The sequence below is a fragment of the Epinephelus fuscoguttatus genome, linkage group LG9, assembly GCF_011397635.1.
Source record: "Epinephelus fuscoguttatus linkage group LG9, E.fuscoguttatus.final_Chr_v1".
NCBI classification, from domain to species: Eukaryota; Metazoa; Chordata; class Actinopteri; order Perciformes; family Serranidae; genus Epinephelus; species Epinephelus fuscoguttatus.
Window position 1 is genome coordinate 34013589 of NC_064760.1, and position 23768 is coordinate 34037356.

The window sequence follows — 23768 nt, forward strand, 5'->3', positions numbered from 1 at the left end:
ATGGCCGTGAATAAGGCAGAGAAATTATGTGTTTATATAAAAGATTCCTCTGTCAGAGCTGTTAATCAGCTGCCAGACCTGTTCTGTGCCGATTTCACACAGCTGCTGTATTCAAGGAGGCAGAATGATTTGACATTTAAAAGTAACACCTGTCCTGAATGTTGACTACAACCTCAATAATTTACAGAATATTTGAGACTTTTGTACCAAATCTGACTGATGAAGATCAAACTGGAACATTAGAAGAACCCTCCATATTGCAGGTAATGCTCAAAAAAGGGGCACAAATATGGTTCTGGTTGGTTTGAATGCAGAGATAGTGTCAGTTGGGTATTTTCATATAAAGTGTTGAAGAGATTTGGTTTCAATAAAAATGCAATCCCATGTATTAAAACTATTTATTATGAGCCCACAGCGAGGATTATGGTAAATGGAAACCTGTCAAATAGGATTCAAATGAAGAGACGTTCAAGACAAGGATGCTGTCTTTCGCTTTCTCCCTTTGCTTTAAATGTGGAACCCTTAGTGGAAGCAGTAAGGCAGAGTGAAGAACTGGAGGGTGCCACTATAGGGGGGAAGGAACATATCAATGGACTTTTTGCAGATGATGTCATTACCTTTCCGGAACAACCTGACATACAATATGTTTCCCAAACCTAATGAATTTACTTGAAATATATGGACAATACTCAGGGTATATAACAAAAACTTAAACTCTTCAATTTTATTATTCATCGATACCAACAAATCAGAGATGCATTCAAGCTGAAATGGAACGCTACAACAATGAGGTATCTTGATGTAACAATAGGCCTGTTACAGAGCTGCAATTAAGTCCCGTCTATTTACACAGAGCCAACAGACAGCAGCATCATTTTGCTCCAGTGCGTGATTTTAGACAGTATGCCACCAATACAGAAGCACAAGAGGTGTGAAGGGCGTGACATGTAACTTAACAACTATGGTCTCTAGTGTGACATATAACATACGCATCGGCAGTGCTTTACAGTGGCATAACATGGCAATAACAAGCATTTACCACTCGTCTTCTGCTCGGAGGGTAGGGAGTTCCCGTACCTGATTGTTTTCCAAATTTGTGGACATTCTGGGCTGCTGTTCTTCTTTGTTGAGTTAGCTGCTAACTGCTACTTTTTAAATTTCCAGTGGTTGGTCACACACATAACATGCTGTCAAAATGTCACACCCGAGCCACCCATGATCCCGTCCTGCCGGCTGTCCCATTTTATATATATAGACATTGTTTCAGCGCTGTTCCTATCCCTGATGCCAGCTTAAAGATGAGACACTTCTGTCCCACCATTCCGTGATTGTACCGTTTATAGAGAACTGTGGGGCGGCATAATGGCGTGAAATTCCCGCCTTGAAGAAGCAGTGTAAAGGGGCTACTGACTCACTTTCTAACATTTATAACCAAATCAAGGAGAACATCCGAAAGGACATAGAATGGTGGTCTACTCTTCCTTTCGAGTTCAGTGCCAGAATACAAATGGTTAAAATAATTATATTACCAAAGCTTCTATATTTATTCCAGTCTCTCCCAATCAGTGTTCATAAGCCAAATTCCTAGCCTGGGATAAGATGTTCATTTGGAACAGCAAAATTCCAAGAATAAAACTTATGACACTTCAACTACCTCAAAGTAAGGTGGGAATGGATTCACTAAATCTTCAGGAATCTTTTTCTGCAGCTCATCTCAGACCCCTGGCCTGTTAATGTAGACCGGACTGAGTCTAGAGATGGAAAGGGAGATACAGGGCTACCAGACCCAGATCCTGGTGGGAGACAAATATTACATGGGGGCACTGAGACATGCTATGGATCCAATAATAGCATACACTAGAAATACGAAACGTAATAGTAAAACAAAAAACAAATTAAAAAGAGGAATATACACTAAGGTGGTTTGCATATGATACCAAATTTTAGCCATGTATGATTCAGTATTTAAAGAATGGGCACAAAAAGGCCTGGCGGTGGTTTGTACAGTTTCAGAAATGGCATGTTTATCAGCTTCCGAAAGCTAAACGGTAAAATATGGTCTTGAAAACTTTTTTTTTTTTTTTCGGTAGAAGTTAAGAGACTACTTAACAAAAGAGATCAGATCTGAACCAGATGAAGCTTTAAATAATGTGATGAGGTGATTGTGGGTGCACACAAACAGAAGGGTTCTTGGGTCATCTCTGCTTTCTACCAGGCTTATGGGAGAAGCTGCGGGGATTCAATGCTATAGACAAAATGGGACGCAGAGTTAAAGATTTAAATAATAGAGGGAGAATGGTATATAATGTGTGAGACACAATTTACATCCTCAAATTCACTAGTGTGGAAGGAATTCTGCTGGAATAATCTAATACCCAAATAAAAAGCACTGTACAAAGATCATGTCATACTGGGGAAATATTAATACATCTGTTAGAAATATTTTGGGAAATAAACCCCCAAATACCTGCCTTGTGATGTGTCTCAGGAACATTAAAGGTGTGGTGATTAAAAAAGATATCTTCTTGATTAGTTTTACTTGCAGAAAATAAGAAAGCTATTACCAGGCATTGGCTTAATGCAAAATGGCCCAAAACAGAAACACTCTCCAGTGCATTTTAGTTGTGGACAAGTTGACATACATTTTGAGATTTAAAGAGAGGACATTATAAAGAACTGTAAAAAAAAAAAAAAAAAACCTGAACATTTACACATGAAATAGAAGACACTTGTATAAATACTGAAACAGTTCCAGACAGTTATTCTTACCTTATATTATCATTTGGTTTGTGTATTTTATTGTACTATGTGTCAAAGTGGATGTGCTTGTGTTTCTGTATCTGTGAAAACTTGAGTGCAAAAAAAAAGCTTACGCCTGTTTGAAGAGCCGGCCCTGCTACATGTAGACTCTGACTTGTTGTTCGCAGCTACAACAGCTCAGAGTCTGTAACAAATAATCAAAGTCATAGATCATGATCTTACAAATTGTTGTTGCCCCATGTATGTTCATGGCTGATTCCATCTTCACTCATCGCCAGTGGAGACCAACATGTCATTCCTGTTTGCTCTCTTTGTGCAGGTGGGTGTATCCCTTGCACACACACCTGACTGTGTGTGTGTGTGTGTGTGTGTGTGTGTGTGCTCTCTCTAAGAAAAGCTGATCTGTGGAGCTTTCTGTCTTTTCTCACATAGACCTGCATGTGCTACAGCAGCCTCCGTTGTCAGCATGCCAGGTTATTTCTGACAAAACAAGTTGAAGAATCTTGACTCACCGTCAGCGAAACTTTCTGGGTCACACCTTTACTTCTTATTAGAAGGAGAATTTTTGTTGTTGTTGTTTTGCTTTCTGTGAAATGAGGTGATAATGGGACCATCAGGTTACTAGCATGGACCACCAGCTCTGCTTATCGAAACAGATGACTATTCAGTGAATGAGAGAGCCCTCACTTCAAACAGGTAAGCAAAGCTGTTGACTCTTCATTCATATTTCAGCACTGATGATCTCATCTTGTGACATGACGTAGTGTAAATAACCTGTAAAAACTGTAATTATGACTATTATACAGGAAGATTATGATTAGTAACATGGAGATTTTGTGGACTGCTGTCATGTCAGTATTCATCTGCTGATTTTAGTGCTTCTTTTTAAAGTCTCTTTTTATCATTTCAAATTAAGACGAGCTTCCTCAGGAGCAGAAGTTGACAAAACAATCTGACCACTTTGTAGCTGACATTGAGTTGTCAGCCACATCACATGACGCTTGCGAGCAGATGGGGGTGGCCCATTTGTATTGGAATTGTGGACACAGCCCCTCAGAGAAATGTAAATGTAAACATTTACAGCTCCCGTTTCAACTAGGTCATATCCATCTACTGACTAAGATCATGTGATATAATCCAAAACTTACTATCTCACTGCTTTCTGTGTCCCCCCTCTTGTCTCCATGTCTGTATTACTAAATGGGACTACCAGGCTCAGGCCCAGGGGCCCAAGGGCTCAGGGGACCCCAAAGCCAGAGCATCTGTGTGAAATTGCTGTTTCAACTTTGCATTTCTTGTCAAAGGGCTTAGTCACATGTCAATAACAGAGCCCCAAAAGTCTTCAAAAATGGCAAACTCATGGAATAGCCTAAACATTGACTTTGAAGATATCACCATGATGATACATTTTAGATGAGCGTTTCTAACCCCTCCATTTATCTGTAGGACTTTAGATGTGCTCAGTACTCTGTGGGGAGAAACAGCAACATGTTGTACCTGTTCTGCGGGGGTGGAGGGGCTTTTATGCATCTGGGCCCAGGGGCGCATCTACCATAATCCACCCATGCTTGTCTCTTTCTTTTATCTCTTGTGACTTTGTTTTACTTAGTGTCCATCTACATGCTAACTCTGGGCTTTCATGGTACATTTAATGTACTTTGATACTCAGAAACCACATGGTTTTTTTTAAAATCTAAACTAACATACTATTTGTATATTTGCAGCTGGATGGCGCGGTGCTTCTGTCGCTGGCGTCGAGTGTTAATCTGCATATGCACGCCATGCATTTCCCTGGCCCTGCTGTTCGTCTACGTCACTGTCATGTTGTGTATGGCCATGAACGACACATCAGTGCCGGGGATCCCAGTCCAGGACCAGCAAGGCGCTCACTTTGTGGCCTCAGGATCTTTTAGGAATAAGAGCTTCGCCCCACTCCCTAAAACTTTCTGGGATCTGCACCAGCAGGATGCCTACTGGAACCGCCTCCAGCTGACCATCGACCGCCATTTCAACCCCATCCTGCAGGCCAACAACTCCATGCTGAGATTCAAAAATAGCACCTTTTATGAGTCCCTAGTGAACCGAGGTTTCCCTGAAGTTACCAACTTGAGCAGCATGAAGAGAAACATTGAGCAGCTACCACAGCTGTTAAAAGACTTTGCGAGCAGCATGCACAGGAGGGACTACCCAATCCTCATCCAGCCAGATGGAGTTTGTGGAGTAGGGGCGAAGGATGAAACGGAGCCCCCTCTGCTTCTACTGGCCATCAAGTCAACAGAGATGAATTTTAAGAACCGGCAGGTCATTCGACAGACGTGGGGCCAGGCAGGATGGGTAGCAGGACAGAAGATCAACAGCAGTGAAGTAGGAGGAAAACAAGGAGGATTTGTCCGCAGGGTGTTCCTGCTTGCCACAGAAAATACTGAGGAGCTAGGTGTGGATTTGAATTACCTACTGGAGATAGAGAGCAAACAGTATGGAGACATTCTGAAGTGGGACTTCAAGGACACATTCTTCAACCTCACCTTGAAAGATGTGCTCTTCTGGAAATGGTTCTCACACTCGTGCAGCCGGGTTCGCTTCGTCTTTAAGGGGGACGATGACGTCTTCGTCCACACGCCAAAAATAATAACCTACCTCCAGGACCAGTTAAAGACACCACAAGCATACAAGACCATGAAAAACTTCATGGTTGGAAATGTCATAGAGGCAGCCATACCAATCCGAGTCAACACGTCCAAGTACTTTATCCCAGACAGCTTCTACAAGGGCCTCTATCCCTCGTATCCAGGTGGTGGAGGGGTGGTGTACTCAGGCCTGTTGGCCAAACGCCTGTACACCATGTCTAAAAGGGTTAACCTGTACCCCATCGATGATGTTTATGTGGGGATGTGTATGATTCGGCTTAACGCTCACCCCATCCATCACCCTGCCTTCCTCACATTTGACTTTCCTGATAAGGAAGAGGAGGGGCGCTGTTCGTACCACACAGTCCTACTAGTCCACAAACGAAGCCCAGACCAGTTAGTTCAACTGTGGGCTCACTTGAGAGAGACACAGGAACAGTGTAAGGATGTGCCCCTGAGAAAGGACAAGGAACCAAAACTGTGAGACCACCCCAAGTTTCTATTGAACATTTTTACTACTGTAGTCTGATCGCAAACATTTTGGTGAGCTGCTGTCAGCCATGATGAAGTGACACTGTATTAACTATATACACATATTATATTTAATTATACTAATGTCAAAACCTGCGGGTCCATCAACATGCCTACTGCCTGAACAATGTTTAATCATACTTTTTAAAACAGTGTTTTTACAAATTTTAATATATTTACTACAAATTTAACATTTTTAAAATGTTATAACAAGTTTTTTGTACTTTATTTTATTATTTCTGGCAGCCATTGACTGTCATTTATTATATAAAAATAAACCGTGAGCTGATACTGTAATCAATACTGTGACCATGTCTATTTGCACATTTTCTCAGTTCTCTATCACTGCTTTTTCCAATTTCAAATCAGTCTACAGGTATGACTGCATTCCTAAAAAATAATAACACAGCTGTGACCATGTTTGCTTTAAGTCTGCAAACTGAAATGAATGGAAGTAAATGGAGGGATAATAATGTAAAAGAAAAAACAATCAAAAACACAACATGTAACAGAAAACTGTCAGCAGTAATGCAAAGTGTGCATGATTTATTACATTAATTACACTTTTAACAGTGCACGGCAGAAGTTTAGTGAAATGGTAGCGCTAGTTTAGCATTTAGCTAAAATGCTAGGCTACTGTAACGATAGCACAAGAGGAGCAGGTACATAAAGCTTATGAACAGACCCATTAATGTAAATTACACAACAACGTTTTGCTAAAGATTACTAACGTTAGCTACATTAGCCACCATAAGCTAACGTTAGTGATCATAACACAGTAAGGATGTAGCAGCAAAGTAGTGTTTTAATGCTTGTGTTTCACTTTTAAGAGGAACAACGTGTTATTTCTCCCCTCTGAAAGGACAGCCTTGGTTTACGGGCTGGAACACTGTACGCTTTGAGCTCTAATTATCTGTCAGTGTTCATACTGTAAGGAATTTGCTCAAAGCAACTATGCTAACGTAGCTATTGTTAAACTGAGTTTGGGGTTACAGCGGTCGAGCCAGTTTTTCAGAGCTGAAACTGGAAAGCCCTCGGTACGTTTACATCATCTGCCATGAATGAGCTGCTGGTGTCGGCCCCACTCCCATTAGGCCTGCTATAAGGAACTGACTCATGAAGAATGTGTGAAATACATTTGTGTTTATTCCTGTTTTTCAGGTTCGTTCACATCCCAATAAACTTAACATATAACCAGTGGACTTATTTACATTCTGCCTTCCTCAGGCAACTGTTACAGACGAAGGATGTAGCCTACTGGTATGAAAGCAAATGTAGAATAAAACGTATTCCAAATGTGATAATGCAAGCGCATGGAGGGAGAGCCCTGGGATGAGAGCAAATATAAAAGATGAAAGAACGCTGCGGTGACATCAAACTAAAGTCATAGACAAAAGGTGGAGTTAGTGGCTTTCTACATCTGTGATGGGAGTGTCTCCCAATGAGCGAGGGGCTGACAATTGCCCTCCTAGGAACAGACTGAGCTGTGGACGCTCACCCTGTCCAGTAAGACATTAATGTTTAAACTACAGTCAGTCCACTAACTCCATCAGACAGCTAACTGTTAATATCAACTTTTTTGGATGTTTACCCATTTTATGTTTATCTTTCCTCATTCTGAGCGTCTTTATTACAGTGTTATGGTTTAAAGGTCCACTGTGTAATATTTAGAGGGAAAAAGCACTGAGGTTGCAGAACTGAAACTTCTCCCGTGTGCCAAGCATGTTGGAGAACTATGGTGGCCGATATGAAAACGTGAATGACACTGTCTAAAGCCAGTGTTTGGTTTGTCTGTTCATGGCAGACTCTGTGGAAAAGGACTTGCTCTGTATGAAGATAGAAACAATGAAAGCACAACTCTTATTTTCAGATGATTACACACTAATGAAAACATCGCTGTGATTATTATATACCATTTCTGCATATAAATGCCCCTAAACCTACATACTGGACCTTTAAAAGACACATTTTAATTATTAAAATACAACCAAAAGCAAAACAGCTACACTGAAAGTATAATAAGGATGTACATAAGGATAATAAGGATGTAACACATTGAAAAAGCAAAACTTCCACTGGGTATGGGGGTAAGACAAACTGTGCATTCCAATACCCGTAGTACCTTACTACATAATATGCCAGGAAAAGATATTGTATGTCAAATGCAGTATGCCAAAAATACCGGGATGTTCTATTACATCCTGTCTGACTTTGCAACATGCAAGCCAGCATGGTTTTCTGGCTATTCTGACCCACAATCAGAATAGCGTACAATACGTCACATCGATGGAGCTGCAAACAGATGACACCTCATTGACAGCTGTAAGAAGCCACAATGATGGATGACAGCGTATTCAAGTGACAGATAACCAGTCAAATAGTAATAATAGAAATATTAATTAAGTGAACAAAATAATCATAATGTTACAACAAATGGATATAACTATAAAAAATAACAATGACAGAGAACTGCAGATGTAATTTCACTGTCGCAAATATTTTAGAATCTTCAGTCTGTGTGGTTAAACTTTAAAGTTAAACCACACACATTGCAAAGTAACAACAGCAGAGCTCTCCGGGTTGATTTTGTCTCTGGCAAACCCGGTAAGTGGCGTTTAATTTATCTCCAAGGAAACAGATATAAAAGCAAGAGGGTCAAAGTTCTGGGTGCCGTTATGAGAAAGTTTATGCTCTGATTGTGTGTGCATACTTTTTAAGGGCAGCGACAGTATGTGATTCTGAACACACCCAAAATCTCTCTAAACTGTGCCAAAGCTGCCAAAATTATTAATATGTACTCACAAGACAATGTTCTTTTTAATAAGGATGCAAAAACATTATTTACTAATGATTATGATAAAACCAATGTAGTATGTTTTTGTGTTTTAATAACCATTATGTATGCACAATGACCAATTTCATTTCATTATTACAAATGTATTAACACAGGAATGAGCTATATACGACTGCCATTTCCTGGGGACACCGTATTGCCCTATAAGTAAACAGCCCAACACCCTTGGCTGATCTCATCAAGAATAAATAGCTTTCAAACGTGTCAAAATATTCACACTTTTAAGAATTAGGTAACATCCATGCTTGTTAGTCTGTTGCACAACATAATGTTTGAACAGAACTGGTCAGTGAGTATTTCACATTGCAGTTAGTTCACAGCATTACGGTCTTCCACGCAAATAGCTGAGCGTAGGCAGTTAGCACCACTTTGTTTATGCAGCATGTTGTCTCATTAAGTTTCCGCTAACACCTGGGGGGCAAAATGCATCAAGTCGGAAGTTCCTGTTGAACTGGTTCCAGTTGTGGAACAAATGACTCAGTGACACTTCACGTCAAATATTGTGAGCTCAGCTTTTGGGAATTTATACGTTGCACTTATGGAAGATACTTTTATACATACACTTGTTTTACTTCTGCACAACTGCATCTAAAAGAGATGGGTCTTTGAACATGAAATGAAAAGACGGACATTCTTTACAATTGGAAGACACAGCTCAAGAATGAATCTATTTCCAATATGTTCATCATTACACAAACCAAAATCAGCAACTGCGTAAGGAATGTCGGCAAAGATGAGTCACAAAGCAGTCACAACAACAAACTATTGAATACAGCGTGATACAAAGTCAGCTGAAACCAGAGCATGTTGATCTTTCAGCGTCTGTGACAAAGTATATCACCAATCAGCTGCATTTAGAAAATCGAATCTTTACAATGAGCATGACATTTAGCTTTGTAAAGGAGCATTAACTGACCAGCTAGTTAAAACAATATTCTTCAAAGGGCTGGTGAAAGTGGAAAGGTGTTTCAATTCCTACCACACCCTGGGCTTCTTCAACAGTCTGAACTAACAATTAAAATCAAACATGACAAACGTGTTCTGATGATAGTGCCAAGGTTCTGAGTCACACACTTTTTGTGAGTTTGTTATAGATTTATTTTGTCCTGTAGAGGAGGACGAATGGATATAACAATTAACCTTAACCTGTAAATGTACAGTAAGCCTGGGAGTACTGTGTATCCTGTAATGTACTGCACTTGAGATCAGAGTATAAACATGCGTGAGTCTGAGACACTGAGAGCAGAGTAGAAACTGATCCGTCAGAATTTCAAACATGATTCTCATTACCTTTGACTTAAAGTTTGACGTCACTGATTTCTGATTTTTTTTTTTTTCAATTCACTTTCACAAGCAAGACTTATTTTGTTCCACTGAGTTAAAGTCCAGTCATTTAATGACTACATCAGGCAGTCCAGAGGCAGTGACAGCTGCAGCACAGCAGAGCACACTGTCTCATAATGTTCACAACTCTCCCTCTCGATTGTCCGTGTCCACAGTGCTGCCACTATGAGCCATTTTCTGTCCGTTCCTCTTGGTCATCATCTTCTTCCTCACTGTCCTCCTCCTCGCTCTCACTGTACTCATAGTTACAGCGGTTAGTGTTTACAAAGAGGTCGCTCTCATCATCTTCAGAGTCACTATATTCCTCGTCTTTCTCTTCTTCCTTTTCCTGCTGTTTGTTCGTTGCTTCCTGTTCTGACGACTCCTCTGTAAAACCCTCTGGCCTGCAGGAAGTAAAAGAAAAAAACAATAAACTCAGTTACATATGACAAAATTATGCTGGTTGCGTGATGTATGTCCACATGTGTGAGTGTGCTCACCAGAGCTTCTGTTTTTGCAGGTACTGAATATGATCTTTGTAGAGAATGAAGCTGATCTCTGCCTTCACCTTCTCTCCTTCCTCAATGGGATCCACAATCACATAGTCACCTTTGGGATCAGAGAGCAGGCATTTATGAAATGTAAAAACAAAACAAAAAAAATCATTATAAAGTCCTACATGTATAGATATTGTGGTAGCATATGTAAGCCCTAGGCATTTTGGAAAAATAAATAGCTGGAAAAGATGTCAGTAGGCCAATTAAAAAGATATTTTTGGAGTTGAATTTAGAGCCTATAGTGAAGGAAAGATCCCATTCTCCAGCTGCACAATTACTAGAGAAAATATTTCAACATTTAACATCTTCAAGAAATCAAGTATGCAAAACTAGAGTGAGTCTGATATTTACCAAGTTTATGATTAATAAAACCAAATACTGCACATTCATAAGACATTTCCCTGTGAAATACTGCCATCTGTCTCCCTATTCTCAGTCCTGCGCTATATTTAAAAGGCATCCTGTGGATGTTTAGTAGCTCTATAGAGCTATGAGTGGGTCTGTGTTTTGTTTGGACGTGCATGCATGTACACAATACACACTATTCCAGTGATCTACGAGTGGCAATAATGCACCAACATAGGGCTGCGGTGCACCATCAAAGGCAAAGAAGGAGACCACGAGAAAGGAAACAACACAGGGTTCAAAATGTTAAAAAATTAAAAAAAAATCTGCGTTGCAGGTGTTTTAGGAGAAAGGAAAAACACTCAATAGGTTTGTTTGACCTCAAGGTCTTGTTCCAATGAGCACTAGCTGCAGCAATAGAGCTGGTTGATTGATACTTGACTTGCAGCACTATATCATGAAACCATATACCGTGCTATGAAAACTGAAGGTTATGATACCACAGCATTTGCTTAACAAATGCAACTGCACACAAAATCTCACCTGAGTGTGCACGTCTCCTTTCCTCCTCCGCTGCCAGTCAGGCTTTTTACACATATTAAATATAAAAATATTGTTTCAAGTTTCAATTATTATAAAGCTTATGTTTTTATCCCTCAAAGGGTCACTGCAATTAACGATGACAATAACTGTGTAATACTGTATACCGTGGTATTTTCTGAGATGGTTCATTCTGAATGAATCGCAAGTGACGCAAAAACATGTCAAGTTTGTAAGAAGAAAAAAAAACCACTTTATTTTTAGGTACAGTAAATTTATGGCACAGTGCTGTGTCCTGCTGGGGAGTGAGAGACAGCAAACTAGCTGGATGACATGGCCAAATGACGAATATATTAAACTGTGTGGACCATGAACGAATGACTATGGAAAATCTGGACCCCATGGCTGCACTAGTTGGGAACCACTGATCTATAGTGCTTAGTGTCACCATCCTATTCCATCCCTTACCTCTCTTGATCCAGATGTTCTTGCGGAACTTGGTGGGCATGCTCACAAGGAAAGTCTCGCCCTGGGCCGTGACAGTTTCATGGAGGTTGTTGCCACGGCTACCAGTGATCTGCAAGTGCACAGGCAGAGGATGGAGGTGAGAGTCAGGTAAATGTCTTGCTGCTATGTAGGTTGTTTACAAAACGTTAAATACAATGCAGTCCACACACGGCTCACCTTCACAATCTGCTGGTTCTCTGTGGGAGTGACAAAGTCTCCAAGAACCTCCTTGACAACATGTTTGCGTTTGGTGGCCTGTGACATTATAAAGACTGAGCTTCAGCTTCCTTCGCCAGCTGAGGAAACAGGAGACAGTGGTCAACGTGCAGGTAAACAGCAATGCACTCACTTGTGCTCAAATAACGTTATATTGAGGGAACAATGAAAACGTTTACATTGATAAACTACAAGATAAAAATAAGAACTAACAGGTTAACGTAAAACTACCTAGGCTCACACATATTAGTTATGAGCTAGCTTAGCAACTTTAATACAACTTTGGCTACAACACGGTTTATAAAATGTTTGGACAAATGACAAAACTTCACATTCCCTTAACTTATTATGCTAGCTAGTTAGCTCGAAACGTCAGCAAATAGCTGCTTTCTCACAATTAATATCACATTACCATTGCCAGTGCCTTAGCTAAGCTAACGTTAGCTATCTCAAAACATTATCCCCAGGTGAACCACGTTAGCAGGTCACATAACTACCTTGAAAGAAAGAAAAGAGCAACGTCAATGGTGTCTCTACGAAACAGAGTGTGTCTCTATGTAGCTTGACAGCAGCTAAATTTCACTTTCGAATAAACAGACACGTTGGAATATTTCAGAAAAGCCGGACCACATGCGTTCCTGTTTTCCAATAACTCCAATGTTACACTTCCGGTGTCACGTAGTCTATACTTTTCAAAATAAGGGTTTCCTATCTGTGTTTCTTTTACCTGTAGGCCAATGGCCATGTCATTACTGCTTAGAAGAATTACACGTAAAATTTCAGATTTACACTTGGGCTTTAACCTTGTCACTTTAGCATCGCTTCCTATTAGCTGTCTGGCTATATTAGTATCTCACAAGATTTTGTTTCTTAAACCGTATTGCTCCACACAGTCTACTTCTTCCCCTGCGGTACCTTTGCATTGTGGGACATAGAGTTTTGTTTTCTCTCAATTTGGGCAACATTCAAGATCACTAGAATCCAATGTTGTCGAAGTGTTCTCACACACAACTCGAGGTAAACTAGTCTTAATCAGTGTTAACTTTAAATTTTCACCTATTTTTGCTTAAGGCCAATGAATTGTTAAATACTTTTAAGCAAAATAACCCATTCCCCATTGTTGCAGAGAATGTTTATAAAGTAAAATATTGTCCCCACTTACATTTTCTGAAATTCTATCTGTGTTATTTGTTTAGTTTCCATTTGTATTAGGTTTTTTTTGTTTTGCAAGTGGTTTATGTTGAATTGTTCACTTTATATCTGTTGTTTTTTGTCAGCATGATGGCACAAGAATCATTTTTTCCTTTTTATGTGTCTCAATAATCACATAACGTAGGGCCAGACATGATAATTATTAATTAATTTATTCATACATTTGATATAGGTCAATATAACTTCAGTAATCTGATGCACCATTGTTTATTTCTGAATAAGGTTCATATAAAGACCATAAACTGTATTAATATAGATTGTATAACAGTGGCGCTCGCAAGACAAGATGATTACTGCATCTTATGAGACTAGACCAGCTAAGGCATCCATTGGTACTAACCGTGTTAGCATAGCTTGTCAGGAAGGGACTTAGTTATGCTATAAACTTTGGCAAAATTTTCAAAAGGGTCCCTCGAACTCTGACCTCAGACATTTGACATCTAAATGAAAATGGGTTCTGTAGGTACCCGCATTAAAACAGGATTGTTTTAAGCTCAAATGATTACTGTATAAGTATCAGTTTATGCACAAAACTAGTAATATTAACCATAAAAGAAGAAATCAGAGTATCCATATTGACTAGGTTTTCAACTAGCCTGTATGCTTCAACAGCATAATCAAATTCCTGAAATTTAGTTATGACTTTTGGTTTTGGTGTGCTACCCCTGTCAAAAATCCTGGGGACACCACTGCAGTAAAATCTATTTTAAAAATTATGTTACATTTGTTTGTACTTTCAATTGATGCCAGTGCATATAAAATAACACCACACACAAAGAATAGGATTCCACACTTTTTTATTCAACCTTCATTCATTTCTTTCTGTCTTACAGCAGTTTTTACAATTACATTGCAGTTATGTAGTAATGTGCAGATCAGTATCAGGGAAAACCCTACACAGCATTAGCATCGACACTCGTGACAAAACATCCAGGAAAACTCACAAGACAGAAGTCTAACTACGACTAGTGCACTCTCTTTATCAAACCAAGGCTCAGTTACTGTGAGGAAAGATGAGTTAAAACCAACACTGTCTAAAACACAGCAATCATATGACCTGACGGACTAACGGAATGAAATGCAGACATAAAATTTACTTAAAAATTTCTATAAAATTCCTCAGCAAAGCTAGCTTTATTAGAGCTGGTATATTATTAGTAAACTGACACATGGTGTGAGGTATGAAGGTGGAACACTAGTCTGGTTTAATGGAAAAGTAACATTATTCGGGCTTTATGTGTGTCTGATTGTGATCCTCGTGCATTCTGGATCAAACGTGTGTGTGTGTGTGTGTGTGTGTGTGTGTGTGTGTGTGTGTGTGTAGTGTAAAGGGGGCCAGCTGGCAACTGTAGTACATGTAGTATGATGGTATGTGTGTGTACGTGTGAATATGGGGTATTAGTGCTTTAGTTGACTACAGCAGATGAGCACATCTTGTTGATCCCACAAGCATTGGACCCCCTGTACAGGTAGTAGTAACCCTGTATGAGAGAGAGAGAGGAATTAAACATACATACTCAAAATGTTATATGGGCAGCAACAAAGTACAAAAGAAACGTAATTATTTCTATTTATTGTTATTCGGTGTCATCAAACCTTCCATTTTAATGCAGCACAATACAAAACAATAGTTAGTTATGTAGAGTGTGGTGCAACACAACCGGACAACATCAGACTGTGGCCCCGTTAAAGGGATAGTTCGGCCGGGTTGTATGGTGGTTTTACGTAATTTTCTTGAGAGAAATGTTCACTGCAACCTCAGAGTTGTCTCAGTGTTGCAGGAGTGTTAATGTATATTCATTGCAACTAGCCACAGCTGTTTGAACAGCATGGAAAAACACAAACACGCACTATCTTTGAAATCTTTAGAGAAGAGAAGTTTTGTTTCAGTCGCATCACGCCACAGCACTTTCTGACCAAAACAGCTGATCTGTGGCATAATACAGTGTGTGACACAGTTGCACTTATGTGTAGGAATACAGAGGTTCTACATTTGCAAAAATGTTGTGCCAAAGGAAAGGGCTGTCTGATGACAAGGTAAAATGTGTCAAAATACTCCTAATATAGTGTCCACTTAGACTGATACTGACTCTTTTAGGTAGGCCTTTTTAAGGTGGCCATAATACGTTCTGCTGCAAACCCTCGGCTTGTTGACTGCCATCTATTATAGGTAATACACTGACTATGAATAAGTACCTCATACAACCCCACGTTAAAAACCAGAACTATCCCTTTAAGGTTTTGCAGTGTCAAATTCTACTGAGCACACTGACACACTTCCTTTAAGCCATGACATGACATGACACTGGTGACTGGATTTCCCTTTGTCTTTTCAAATCAAGAAATTCTGGTGAGATCTTTCATTTTAAAATCAGAATGCAGCTTCTAGTTGCTCTATTTTCAACAATTGTATATATAAATATAAATATAAATATAATGTAAATATTATTTTAAAAACCCTTTTTAATGCATTCATTCTCTAATCCACAAACAAATACTGTTAGTAGCTGAGGCTGCCTTACCTGCTCTCCATAATCCTCTCCCCAGCTGTTTTTGATGGCCCAGAATGGGACACCTTTACCTGCAAGCACAGAAACATTAATATAAAGTGATAAAAACAACAACAACAGGATAACAACAGAATATAAACACTTACGTTCTCCATATCCGACCATCAGCACAGCGTGGTCGATCATCCAGGGGTTGCAGAAGATCTTCAGAGGGTGAGACACACCCTTCCTATAGAACTACAGAAATTTAAGAGAAAAATGATGATTATAAGATGCATGTTGACACAATGCTGTTATCTGTTTATGTATTTATTTACATGGAGGTGATAACAGTGTGTCGAATCTGAGTCATGCAACCATTGCTGTGGTGGGTAAGTGTTTACCTGCATGGCAAAGGCATTCAGTGCGACAGAGATTGGTCCATTCTCAGCCAGCCAGGCTGCAATTTCTGAGGAGGAAAAAGTACTTAAGTCCATTTCACAGCACTTTGTTTCAAAGTGACACACAGCTGATTTTCTAGTTACAATTAATACACCTGCTAAATCAACACCCATTAATTCCTACTACATGAAATGAGGAAGCATTGGTGTTGTGTCATTACCATTTGTTCATTTAATCTACTTAGTGTCACTTTAATATAAAAAAGGCTTCTTGGTGTGTTTTAGTCATAATTTCTGTTGACATGTTTATCAGTGCTTGGTCTTCCCTTCCTCCCCTTTCTATTGGCTCAGCCCACTCACCCTTCTCATCTTTGGACAGTTCCACAGAGCTGTTGATGTAGGCGGCCACCTTCCTGGTGGTGAAGTCGCATTTGTTCTTTTTCCCGGTGTAGGAGTAATCAGTTTCTGTCTCAAGACCACCTTAACAGCAAATGAACGATAGAGATTAAAAAGTTAAAGCTTGCACTCAGCACATGCATGATTTGCAGGCTGCTAAGAGTCTTTAAACAGTTTTCCTATGAAAAATAATAGAGATTAGATTGGGATCAAAAAAATGTCTGCACACATCACTTGGCCTCCACCCATGTCTCTCTTACCCAGTTTCTCAATAGCTTCATAAGCGTTTGACGGCAGCCCTCCTCTGCAGGCCTGGTCCAGCCCATCACAGTCAACCAGCTCTGTCAGGGACAAATCAATGAACCAGTCAAATCATGGCTTTTATCTCTAATACAAACAAGTTTTTTTGTTCTGCAGGAGAAAGTTATTGAATTATTGCACCATCTGTGTTTATTTAGGCGTGTGCACACATGTATGTGTGTGTGTATGTGTTTGTGTGTTACCTTGTTCAGAGAGGGACAGCAGCGACCCATTTTTCAGGAACCACTGGCCTTCAATGTTGCCTGTCACAGAAAATGCCCAGCAGGATCCACACATACCCTGCAAGACACACACACACACACACACACACACACACACACACACACACACCAATTAGCATGAAGTACGCATACAGTATAATTTATTCATCAGTATCGTGTTATTTATGGTGACTGCCCTTTAATTCAAACATGTTTTTTGGTACCTGGTCCTTAACGGAACTGACAGCTCCATGATCCCGCCAATCCCAGCTGGCAGGGGCGGGGCCTTTGGCAGGAGCTGCTGGTTTCATTGGTTGATGAAGAGTCCATTGGCTCAGCAGAGGGTTCAGGTACGTGGAGCGAAACTCTTCCTCTGGAGAAAAACAGAAGGAGCAGTCAAACTTTTGTGTTTCTTAAGTGGATTTTTTGCAAAAAAGCTGGGGCAACACATGAAAAGCAGAAGGTGCATTTCCTTTGTGGAAGCTGTGTGGAAATAAAAGCAAACACACACATGCAGACACGCACCAGTTAGGTCGCTGAACTTGGTGACTCCATACTCAGCTGACCCTTGATCCAAAGACTGGAGCTTCTCTGCTGTCTTCAGGTTCTCGTGGAAGATGCGCAGACGATGATCTGCCTCTGCAGGATCAAAGGTCAAATAAGACACATATTAATAAATGATTTGGAATTTCACAGTGAAAGACTGTTGTACTACCATGCACAATCAGTTTTTCTATATTTTACGTGAAAATACAATGAGTGAGCAGGCAAATGTTTGGCATGTGCTGAACTGGGCTGTTTTGACAGAACACACGAATGTAAAGCAACACATACCCTTTCATTTCCTGTGACAGTCTCTCTTGCAGTGATTTTTGGATGTGTTGGATTTTCTAGCTAGAAACCCTCCCTGCATTCTGAATTGCATACTTTATCATATTTTTTTACCTTTTAGTGCGTACTGCAGCTGCCCTGACAAAGTATGTACTGTTGCATGAGTGTGCAGACATACTTTGCCATAATATTATGCTGTGAATTTTGACCCTCCTGCTCATACATCTGTTGCAGTCTGAAGCACGAAACTTAAGGTAAAAAGAGAAAGTATGAAATTTGGAACGCAGTAAATCTAAATGTTATTACTTAACGTTACCTTGGCAATAGAACAAAGCTTGTTTGCCAAGCTCGCCAGTGATGGAGATCAACTCGGAGAGCTCTGCTGGTTTTACTTTGCAATGATTATTTTCGCGACTTGTGACAACTGTCAATGTCCGCGGCTCAGTCGATGTGACGCATCTTCGGCTGCGCAGAGGATTGTGGGTCAGCATAGCTAGGAAAGCATGCTGGCTCGCAGACTGCAAAATGTGACCAGTTGCATGAGGACATCCTGGTATTGGGACATACTTTATCTGTTTCTGGCATACCAAATAGTGTGATGAGTACTGAAATGCACCACCAGTATCACTCCAGCCTTCCAGCTCTATTCTCAAACAACCAGTCAGTCCTTATCATATGCTTTATTGATTATTTGTTATCTGCCATTTACTGACCGAGACATAAACAGCTTCTCTGTCTACACCTGTTTATTTTTTTATTCTATAAAATTACATGAACTTTCTAAATTGTTAAACAGTCATGATTGTGTTGCATTTAATGTCTTGTGGGGTTCTTTGCTATTCTAAACTTCTTTACTCAATTTCTTAAATGTAGCAATGTTTAATCACTGTTGATGAGATGCTTGTCGCCTATCAGTATACATTATATGTGTTAATGCACTTTAACTAGTAGGTTGTTTAATGTTGCTGCAAATCTCCACATAGGTGCTAGTGTTTTTTATCTACTGTGTGGTGCTCTTACCCGTTAGATGTTATTTTACCCATTTGCTTTATATTTCTTATGATTATTTTATGGGTATGGATAGCATGTATCTGTTTTGACTTTGTGCGTGGTTTTACTATTTTTGTCTTTGTTAAAGTCCGCTAACTAAGACAAATTCTAATCAGTCATGTTGATATGGCAATAAAGTATTGAATCACAAATCTCGAATATACTCCATGGCTTTGAATGGACGAGGGATGTTTAGCCTTATATTTAGGTTTACATACAGGACAAAGAGTTTTTATCGTTGGTACAAGTAGTCAGTGAGTTCATAAAGGGTTCAGGATGTATAGACGAGGAGTTGACACACTACGTACCTCGCAATGTCTGGTATGTTTGACGTGCATTGTACATACTTTGGTGTCAGGCACTCACCCTCCTGGCTGCTGTAGGCCTTGTTGTATTTCTCCATGAACTCTTTAAACTGTCCCAACAGCTCCACAGACTCCTGCCAGATAGAGAGCAGACACACACACAGAATCAACAACACAGACCTTATCCTCAATCTCAGGTTCAAGCTGATGATAAGAGTTTACACAACCAATGGAGTATACAAGAGGCAGATAACAACATCAGCGTTGTTGTCAGGCTGTTATTGGTCTGAATATGACATCATTTTTACCTCCAGAGGCTGGCTGGTTGATGCATCAAAGATCTTGTTGGTCTCTTCTTGTTGAGGTTCAACTGATAAGAGAGACATCCAGGGATACATGTTAAGTGTCAGTGTGCAGAACACCTATATTCATGTTTCACGTCAAAAATACATTGATTCTATTGTTTGTTTTTTAATAGTAAGTAAAATAAAGGGAAACACATGGGAACTCTTAAATAATTTTTGACATGATTTTTATTGCTTGTGCTTTTAAGTTATTTATTGGTGCACTCGTCGCTATTTAATCTTTTACCTTGTTTATCTTTTTGGTATAAAGCATCAATTATCAACCAGGTAAGTAAACATTAGTGTTACATAATAATCAAACTGTTGGCTGTTGGCAGCATGCAAAGTTTAAGGCCAGAACAGGACAAGATATGGTCAAAATGAAGGGAATGCTCTGTGATGATGTCCACGTGTTAACTTGGCAAGATCAGTGCCAATCAATACACATAAATAATTTCGTTTTCTGGGAATCCTTATTTATAATGGTGGCTTAAAACGGCACTTTAAAGATTATTTTCTGTATATATATATATTGTTTAAACGAGATACTGCTGCTATTACAGGGGAAGCAGAGCATGATGGGATAACACTGAAACCACACAGGTCAACAGTGATTACCTAGATCTCTTGGGGTAAGACTAAATGCAAGACACTGGTGCAGAGGAGACACAGTCACACACAGTGAACCATAGCTGTGTTTATCAGCTTGACTCTGACCACAGGACAGCTGTAACTGAAAAATCACGAATCGTCAACGATTTCGGCTGCTGACTGACCTTTAGGCTGACACTTCTGTTTGAGCAGAGTCGAAGTGCCCTGCCAGGGGATGTCCCACACTTCAAACACACACACCTCCGTCTGACATAAACAGAAACATACACAGGACAGAGATATTGTACATTATGAACAGCAAATACATTTGGTTATGTTGTCATATACAGTATATATTCAGAGTGTTGTTAGTTATGTCTCTTGTATATCTATATTTTTAGACCATCTGTTTTTCCCCCTTGGCTAAGATAGAGGATCTTTTTTACATTAGGAATGGCTCTTGAGTGTTACGTCTGAGAATAGAGGAACAAAGAAACAAACAAAAAAAGAAGTTAATGTGTCAGTGTTATGTAAACATGCATGTGGTCATGAGGCGTTGGCGTGCTTGGAGTTACTTCAAGTCAAACTGCAGTCACAAGATCAGATGACTGGTGACATCTCTGCTGAACAAACACAATTACACTGCTGCAATAATAAATTGCTGTAAGTACATGCACATTCCCATTATTGGAATGTGCATGTGTGGAATCTTAATGTTCAGTTTTGTGAGCTGCACAGCAAATTTCATTGTGCATTGTGTGTTCTATTCTATTACATAATGTATGTCTTTGAGAAATGTGTTATTTTAAACCATGACAGTGACCTTCTTTCTCTGGCATTCACTCTCTCTCTCACACACACACCCTACCTTGAGTTTCTGTGTCTCGGGATAGAAGTCACATGTCCTGAGCATGGCAGATTTCTTACACTGAGTGTTGCTCAGTTCCACTGTTATGGTGTAGCGGATACCCTTTACCAGCTGGAAAAGAAACATATACACACATGCAATCATTACTTTTAACTGACAAACAAGAATTATTGCCCTTAACAAAGCATTTGAACAGACATAACGGCAACTGTGTTAAAAGTCTGATTCAATACATGTGTGTTTGACTGACAGTTAGGCAGACTAAGCTTCTGGCGAATGTACATTGACTGTGATGTAGTATCTGGATGCTTCTTTTGCTGCATGGAGACTGGTGGCACCAGGCCATGCTGCACAGATGGATGCGCTGACAAATGACTCTAGTGAGACACTTTGATCGCAGTGTAAAGATACGTTAAACTCAACGATATGACTTCCGGACAGTATGAAAACATTACCATACTAAGAGGCCGCCTGTACCCTTTATTCCGGGGTTTTCAGTAGGTGGCAAAGTTAAAGTTAATTACAGATTTATCAACAGGTCTGTGAACAGTTAAAGTACTGTACTTTATCATTTTATCGTAATGCATAAGGAAAAATGTATTCCGCTGTGAACAGTTGCTGCCCTTATTTTGAAGGTCAGTCACCTTATTTCCGGCCTTTGTTTAGCTAACTATTGCTAGCATGGCGCAGATTTAAATGGCTCATGGCTGCACTGTTGTTTACAAAGAATTAAGCACATATATCTGTTACTGTGATGTCACTAAACATTATACAGCCGACATTCCCCATCCATACTTGTATGTGATGACTAAATATGACGCTAAAATACTGTGACTACATAAAACGTTAACAGAATGTTAAATTACACCGTCTTCGTTAACGTTACCTGTTTGGTGGCAGAGATGAGCCGGCTGACTTTGCGGAGGTGCATGGCGTTGGAGCCGCGGTTGTAGCGCTCCTCGGCGAAATCCAGAGCCTTCATCAGGCCGGGGTCAGACTCCTTCAGCCGGATAGGAGAGCCCGGAGGCCCGAAGAGAGGCCGGTCGATGTCCTCACCGAGCCCGAGTACCGAGCCCAGCACGGCGGCCAAGGCCAGCAACGGGATTACCGGAGAACGGAATCCGACCACCATGTTGTCTCCGGTGTGTCGTCAAAGAGAAAAGAGACCGGTGTCCAGTCTGTGCTCGGTTAAAAACAGGGATGTTTGTTTTCCTACAAGAAAATCGATATGAAGTTATCAGCTGTGCTTACACAAGAGAGGCAGCGGTGCAGTGTTGTTGCCAAACACAACTGGGATGAGGTGGTGGGAGGAGACATGGGTATTATGGAAGGGGTGCGTTCAAGAACATACATGGAACGCAACACACACTCATAGTTTAACAGTGTCGTCTCTTATAAACCTGTAATAAACAGCTAAGATAACGTGAACGTCACTCTGTTGAATGAAAAGACAAATCACATGCTCATCATTTATGTTGGTGACTGCAAGATATCGTGATAACTTTTCTATTCTTCTTTAAAAGGCAACCTTAGTCTTCTACTATGGCACTTCTTACCTTTGCAGGGTAGGACATAGCCAGTGTTGGGAAGGTTACTTTTGAAATGTAATGGCGTAACGTAACTATTTCTTTATTGCTTTAATTAAAGTATGTAACATATTGCATTTGATTACTTTTCGATTACTTTTCTGATACATGTTTAGCTGAAAAATGTGCAAAAATAGGTTATGTCAAAAGAAGGCATTACTGCATGTCGAAAAACAGCAGAATGAATGTTTTATACAAAAATGATATATTAATATGTAACCCATTTGTAATCATCAACATTTTCATTACTAACTGTAATTTAATTCGTTTTTTTCTCAGTGGCTGTAACTGATTACACTTATTTTCACTCCCCAACACTGGACATGTCAAATAAATCTGGTAACCCTTTCAAAAGAATATTGGGTGATTCCACACACAGTAATCAAGTTCCTTCTTCTGGACATGTACACATCCTTTTGCAACATTCTGAACCACTGCTGTTTCATACAGACCTCAGCAAACATTTGGAAGCAAGAAAGAAAGAAGTTATCAAGCGTTGATCCAAGTGCTATTGTTAAAATGTTCAGCAAGAGAGTTAGTTCTCATGGACTCTGCAAAGTGCCACTCTAGTATTGGGCCAGACGCATCTTATCAGTTCAATTCCCCATTATCAAATACCAATGAACTTTGTAATTTAGATTCTCGCTGGATAAGTATGAATGTAGCATTTTAGATCAGCCTGTACCTCTAAAAATTATGGTGCAACCTATTTTGTGATTCCAGGTAAAAACCAATAATAATCAAATACAACCACTAGAGGGAGACAAAATACCATAACTGCGAGAGAGTGGACTTTTATTTTGAAAGTAATAGACACGACGAAGCTACAAATCTGAACTACGCTGACTTTGAAGGTCTGTAGTCGTGTTTATCGCACAGCTACAGATTACATGAAAACATGCGAATAACGTACA

At 39.9% G+C, this 23768-nt stretch overlaps 3 protein-coding genes across 3 annotated transcripts; 1 reads left to right on the forward strand and 2 right to left on the reverse strand.

Moving 5' to 3' along the window:
• Nucleotides 1–1599: 1599 nt before the first annotated feature.
• On the forward strand, nucleotides 1600–6227 carry si:dkey-160o24.3 (N-acetyllactosaminide beta-1,3-N-acetylglucosaminyltransferase 2). Its single transcript, XM_049586484.1, has 3 exons — nucleotides 1600–1660; nucleotides 3193–3456; nucleotides 4485–6227. The coding sequence occupies exon 3, from the start codon at nucleotides 4489–4491 to the stop codon at nucleotides 5869–5871; it is 1383 nt and encodes a 460-aa protein (XP_049442441.1). The 5' UTR covers nucleotides 1600–1660; nucleotides 3193–3456; nucleotides 4485–4488; the 3' UTR covers nucleotides 5872–6227.
• A 441-nt stretch (nucleotides 6228–6668) lies between these two features.
• Nucleotides 6669–12924, reverse strand: eif1ad (eukaryotic translation initiation factor 1A domain containing). The gene is made up of 5 exons (XM_049586485.1): nucleotides 12758–12924; nucleotides 12222–12340; nucleotides 12006–12114; nucleotides 10596–10704; nucleotides 6669–10499 (listed from the first exon to the last, which is right to left on the reverse strand). Exons 2-5 carry the CDS (start codon nucleotides 12306–12308, stop codon nucleotides 10280–10282), a joined length of 525 nt encoding a protein of 174 aa, XP_049442442.1. The 5' UTR covers nucleotides 12309–12340; nucleotides 12758–12924; the 3' UTR covers nucleotides 6669–10279.
• Nucleotides 12925–14252: 1328 nt separating this feature from the next.
• ctsf (cathepsin F) lies at nucleotides 14253–22568 on the reverse strand. The gene is made up of 14 exons (XM_049585975.1): nucleotides 22155–22568; nucleotides 21269–21379; nucleotides 20586–20667; nucleotides 19774–19835; nucleotides 19527–19599; nucleotides 17805–17918; nucleotides 17504–17652; nucleotides 17262–17358; nucleotides 17019–17099; nucleotides 16723–16842; nucleotides 16366–16430; nucleotides 16129–16219; nucleotides 15995–16053; nucleotides 14253–14953 (listed from the first exon to the last, which is right to left on the reverse strand). Exons 1-14 carry the CDS (start codon nucleotides 22398–22400, stop codon nucleotides 14879–14881), a joined length of 1425 nt encoding a protein of 474 aa, XP_049441932.1. The 5' UTR covers nucleotides 22401–22568; the 3' UTR covers nucleotides 14253–14878.
• Between the last annotated feature and the right edge of the window lie 1200 nt (nucleotides 22569–23768).